At 40.2% G+C, this 5,000-nt stretch overlaps 1 protein-coding gene and 1 long non-coding RNA gene across 3 annotated transcripts in view; one reads left to right on the top strand and one right to left on the bottom strand.

The window, feature by feature from the left end:
* The window catches only part of LOC135091060 (uncharacterized), a 6,788-nt gene extending 2,303 nt beyond the window's left edge, over positions 1-4,485 (bottom strand). The window contains exons 1-7 of the mRNA XM_063988410.1: positions 4,227-4,485; positions 3,021-3,236; positions 2,193-2,484; positions 1,740-1,854; positions 1,194-1,277; positions 777-865; positions 273-452 (exon numbers count right to left, since the gene is read on the bottom strand). Coding sequence (XP_063844480.1) covers positions 273-452; positions 777-865; positions 1,194-1,277; positions 1,740-1,854; positions 2,193-2,484; positions 3,021-3,236; positions 4,227-4,441 — 1,191 coding nt within the window. The 5' untranslated portion in view covers positions 4,442-4,485. The remainder of the gene's footprint in view (positions 1-272; positions 453-776; positions 866-1,193; positions 1,278-1,739; positions 1,855-2,192; positions 2,485-3,020; positions 3,237-4,226) is intronic.
* LOC135091062 (uncharacterized) overlaps positions 1-5,000 on the top strand; it is a 40,511-nt gene that overhangs the window by 12,769 nt on the left and 22,742 nt on the right. The window lies entirely within an intron of this gene.

The raw sequence follows: 5,000 nt of genomic DNA, 5'->3' as shown, positions 1-5,000 counted from the left end.
GACCAAGAACAGAGTTTCATTGAGAAAAATCACTGGTATAACAACAGAAAATGAGAGATTGTGACAGGAAACATTCAAATTCATGAAATTAGAATAAAGTATGATATTTTAAAGTTACAAATATTACAAACCCTATAAGATATTTCAAAGTCACAACAAGAAAAATGGAAACAAGAAACTAAATTGCAAGAAACTAAATTGCAAAAGAAAAATATAGCACTGCAACAGGAACCATTGACAATCAGACTCAAAAAGTGATGCATCCATCTCACCTCATCCATCCACTGCACAGGGAGTGCCTTGCCGCCCAGCGTATTGTGGGTGTTCTCCACACACACCAGCGTATGTCTGGGCCACTGTTCGTTACTGTTCCGCATGAGTGCCTGCAGCTCCTCAATGGAGAATGTTCCATCTGGCTGGTTCTTGATGATGCGGTGATGGATGCCCCCGATCTGAGGAGGCAGGGTGCTGTTAGGCCTTAAACAGAAGTGGCATACCATAAATTTATCCAACATTCATATTTGCACACCATTTCATCTGACATTCTTATTTGCAAATCATCACTTTAACATTCCTATCTTCCCTTACATAAGACCATAAAACAATAAGTGAAGACGCAAGAAGTCATCAGGCCTACATGTTAGTCCCTGAATAAAACACGCCTACCTATTTCCATCTATCATCCCCATTTAATCACAGTGGAGGCAAGTACAACAGATTACATGACTATTAACCACAATACCAGTAATATAAGAGGAGCAACTGAGGGGTCTGACCTGTGCCATGCCACCCTGGGCCCAGACGTTTAGGTGGCTCTGGTCCCCAACAATAACCTCAGCCCCGCGGTCCCAGCAATGTGCCATCACTGGGAAGGGAAGGGTGTTAAGCTTTTTGTACACTCAGTGACAGTGTAGCCAATTATAACATGCTCTCAGGTGTTCTGGTGACTTTCTATAGTATGACTTGGAAGGAAAGGATAAAGAGAAGGATGTTAGACTTCCATTGCACTTTTTTGCACTCAGTGACAGTATGGCCAATTAAAACATGCTCTCATGTGTTCTTCTGGTGTCTATCTTTGTTTTGCTTATGGACGATGTGTGTAAGGAAGAACGGAAATACTTAAGATGTTCTGGTGTCTTCCCGTGGGGTGTTGTTTATGGGTGATGTGAGCAGGAAGGAGCGATAATGCTTACCACTGATGAGGTTTGCCATGGTGCCTGAGGGAAGGAAGAGAGCTGCCTCTTTCTCTAGCAGTGCAGCCACCTTCTCCTCCAGGGCTGTAATGAGGAAAGATTATATGTAAAGGTTTTAGTTCACACTGCATTTAATATATGGAAGAAAACAAAACCTGGATGTAAAATGAGGAGCAAAGAAAGAAGAGGAAAAAGTAGAATGAAAGGTTAGCTAATGCAATGAAGGATGTAAGAGTATAAAAAGGTATCTATCAAAGTGCTGTTCAAGAATGGAAGGGAATGAAAAACTATCAATGCAAAGAAAGAATAAAATGAAAAGCTAACTATGCAAAATACCACCCAAGAAAGGAAGAAAATGCAAAATTATCAACACAAAGGAAGAAATGGTACCATCTCAATGAAACCACACCAAGTATGAATAAGAACCGAAGGAAGACTTGCCTTTAATGACAGAATCCTCAGTGTAAATAAATATAAACAAGAACAGAGACCTGCTTTTAATGGGATACTCAGAAAGAATATAAGTGTGAACAAAAACAGACATACTTTTAACAGTGGGGTCCTCTGAGAAAGCATCGTCCCCCAGCACAGCACTAACCATAGCATTCTTCATCTCCCGGCAAGGCTGTGTCACTGTGTCGCTGCGGAGGTCAATGATGTGCTGCAGAAGAAAGAGGGAGAGAATAGAGATGGGTTGATTTTGGATCTTGTCTGTCATGCCATTATACAGTGAAAGATTGTCTTAATGCTAAAGCAGTAAGACAAAGAGAAAGAGAGAGAGAGGTATAGAAGAATAAATCAGCCATAGAGAAAGAGAATAAGAAATAGAGGAAACAAAGCAATGACAGAGGCAACAAAAACATAAGCAGAGAGAGAGAGAGAGAGAGAGAGAGAGAGAGAGAGAGAGAGAGAGAGAGAGAGAGAGAGAGAGAGAGAGAGAGAGAGAGAGAGAGAGAGAGAGAGAGAGAGAGAGAGAGCACAACAAAACAACCACCTCACCAAAACGTGCGACATTCCATTTTCATCCAGAACCGTCGACAAATCAGGTGGATCTGAGGCCTTCACATGAATGCTGCTTGTACTGGTGGTGGTGGTGGTGGTGCTGCTTCCTCCTTGCACCCACATCTCCATCTTCTTTTGGTGCTTCTTCCCCTTGTGGTGTCGCAGGAGCTCAGACTTGCCGGCACACAGCTCCTTGTTGCAGACTGTACAGTAAGCCTTGTCGTCACTGTTATTACATCTTGACAACCAGTCCCTGAACACTGGGTATGTCAGCCACTCCTTGCGGAATCTGAGGATGTTGTAAAGAGGATCTAGATTCTTGAGCAGCCTTGATTTATCTGGAGAATTAATTTGGCTGATGTTTTTTATCCTCAGTGCGGGGAATGAAGTGTTCTAAACTCATCTGCAGAATTAAATTAATCAATGGTTTTGGTTTTCTGTGGAGGGAATATTGCAAAAAAAAAAAGAATAAAAAAATGCCCTGTATTCTTGAGGTCTGGATTTTTAGCTGCAGAATTAAACAGACCAATGTTAGTCAGGGTCATGTGTTATTTCCCCTCATTGGCAGGTGAGAAATTTTGTTAAACCATCACTAGAATCGTGAAAACTTTGAAAACGTCGATACTTTTAACCAAACCTTGTTAAAAGTTGAGAAAAGGGACTAAAATGTTTGAGAATGCAGGTGTTGCCTTTGTCACACACACACACACACACACACACACACACACACACACACACACACACACACACACACACACACACACACACACACACACACACACACACACACACACACACACACACACACACACACACACAACTCACTTCTGCACGTAATATCTCTTGGTGATGTTGCCTTTCTTTATTTTCCTCTCCTTGTAACCCTCATCCTCATTATCCTTATCCTCCCTTTCTTGATCCTCTTCATACTCACTGGCGAAACATTTCTTCTCCTTAATCAACCTTCCTCCCTCATCTTCTTCCTCTCCTTCGTCTCCTTCACCCTCGCCTTGGCCGGGCTTCTGAAGGACAACATTGTGCCTGGGAAATTAAGGATCATCAGTGACTTTACTCTGCTACCTTTCTTTACCTTCTCCTTATCGGTTATTATCCAAATAATTGTGATTTCTCTGGTTCTTTTTTTTTCTATTTATGTATTTTCTTTTTTCTTATTTTTCTTCTTGTTTTCATTTTTTTTTTTAGTTAGGTTACATTAGGTAAGGTTGATGCTTGATTAAAGATAGTTACACTTCAATGTAGTTGGTTAGGTTAGGTTGAATTAGGTTGAATGAGATAGGCACACATCTACACAGTTATGGTAATCAATGCATCTTCACTTCTCTACAGCAAAGATTTAATGCCAAGATGCAAAACATCCCCTCCTGACACCACATACACACAAAAACACGAATAAAACCCCAATTACATGGAAGAAAACACAAAAAAAGAAAACACACACACACACATACAAAAAATGCCCATTAATCTACACATGCATTTCATAGTGAACCAGGGAGGGTCTAGAAATAAGGGAAGATAAACACCCTTAAAAATCATAATAAAAAAAACACAAAACACCTATTAGCGACCCAAACATACATACATATTAATTATGGGACATTTTGAGGTATAATTAGGATTTTAAATGGTGTTTTTTTTCCCCGTTTCTAAACACCAACTATTCTGATCAATAAAACATGCTAAACACACAATAAAACATACAAAACACGCATAGATAAACCCACAAACAAGCATTTTAATCATACAGCGTCAGGAAAGGTCAAGGAATAAGGTGAACGAAACGCCCTTGAAAACCTTGATTAAACACCTGTTATTCCTATCATTAAAGCCCCAAAACACACCTATTAACCCAGACGTGAATAATTAATCGTAAATCATCAGGGGAGGTGTAGAAATAGGGTAAAGAATCACCCTATGGCACCCAAACTTCCCTTTCCTCCCCAGCTAAGGACAGGGTAAAAATTTCCTTATCTAGGGCGATTTTGGGGACCAGTTTCCCCAGCAACTCACGGCTTGAAAGATGTGACAGTAATGGGGCCCTTGAGATAGTTGGTGTTGATAGTTGCTAATGTTATCTCTCCACCTCCTCCTGCTTCAGTTTCCTCCACATTCCTCCCTATTTGCTCCTCCTCAGCCTCCATTTTCTGTTCTCTCCCCAAGTTCCGCTCTTCCTCTCTCGGTAAGAAAAAATATCCCTGGTTTGTGTTTTTCGCTTCTTTCCTCATAGTTTCTTTATGTTTTCTCTTTAGTGGTGATTTTTCATTATGTTTTTATTGTGTTTGGTGCGTCTGCGTTGTGGATGTGTGTGTGTGTTCCGATCTCGATATTTTAGGATGGTTTGTGTGCGAGTGTTTAGAGAAATTCCCTTGTATTTGATTTCTCTCTCTTGTTGTCAAAAGGGTTATCATGGAAAGGTTTTGGATTTATAATGGAGAATTTAATCTTAGTCTGGTTTGTGTAACTTTTTATATTGTGTGGAGAGAGAGAGAGGGGAGAGAGAGAGAGAGAGAGAGAGAGAGAGAGAGAGAGAGAGAGAGAGAGAGAGAGAGCCATTTACGTATTTCCTATCCTTGTCACATCTTCCTCTTTCATCATTCAGAATCATGTGCTGCTATTGTTATTCTATACCACAATGTACGTCATCTGAAGCTGTTCAATAAAACAAGGATGAGTCTTAACTGTAAATCATTTGCCGAGTTATAAATAGTAAAAAAAAAAAAAAAGAAAAACCTTGGATGCCCTTTTAGAGAGAAATTAAGTGTACAAGATAAACAAAAGGAATTA

Source organism: Scylla paramamosain, chromosome 36, assembly GCF_035594125.1.
Source record: "Scylla paramamosain isolate STU-SP2022 chromosome 36, ASM3559412v1, whole genome shotgun sequence".
Classification (NCBI taxonomy): Eukaryota; Metazoa; Arthropoda; class Malacostraca; order Decapoda; family Portunidae; genus Scylla; species Scylla paramamosain.
Note: the sequence above shows the minus strand (reverse complement) of the source record. Positions and strands in the feature narration are given on the sequence as shown.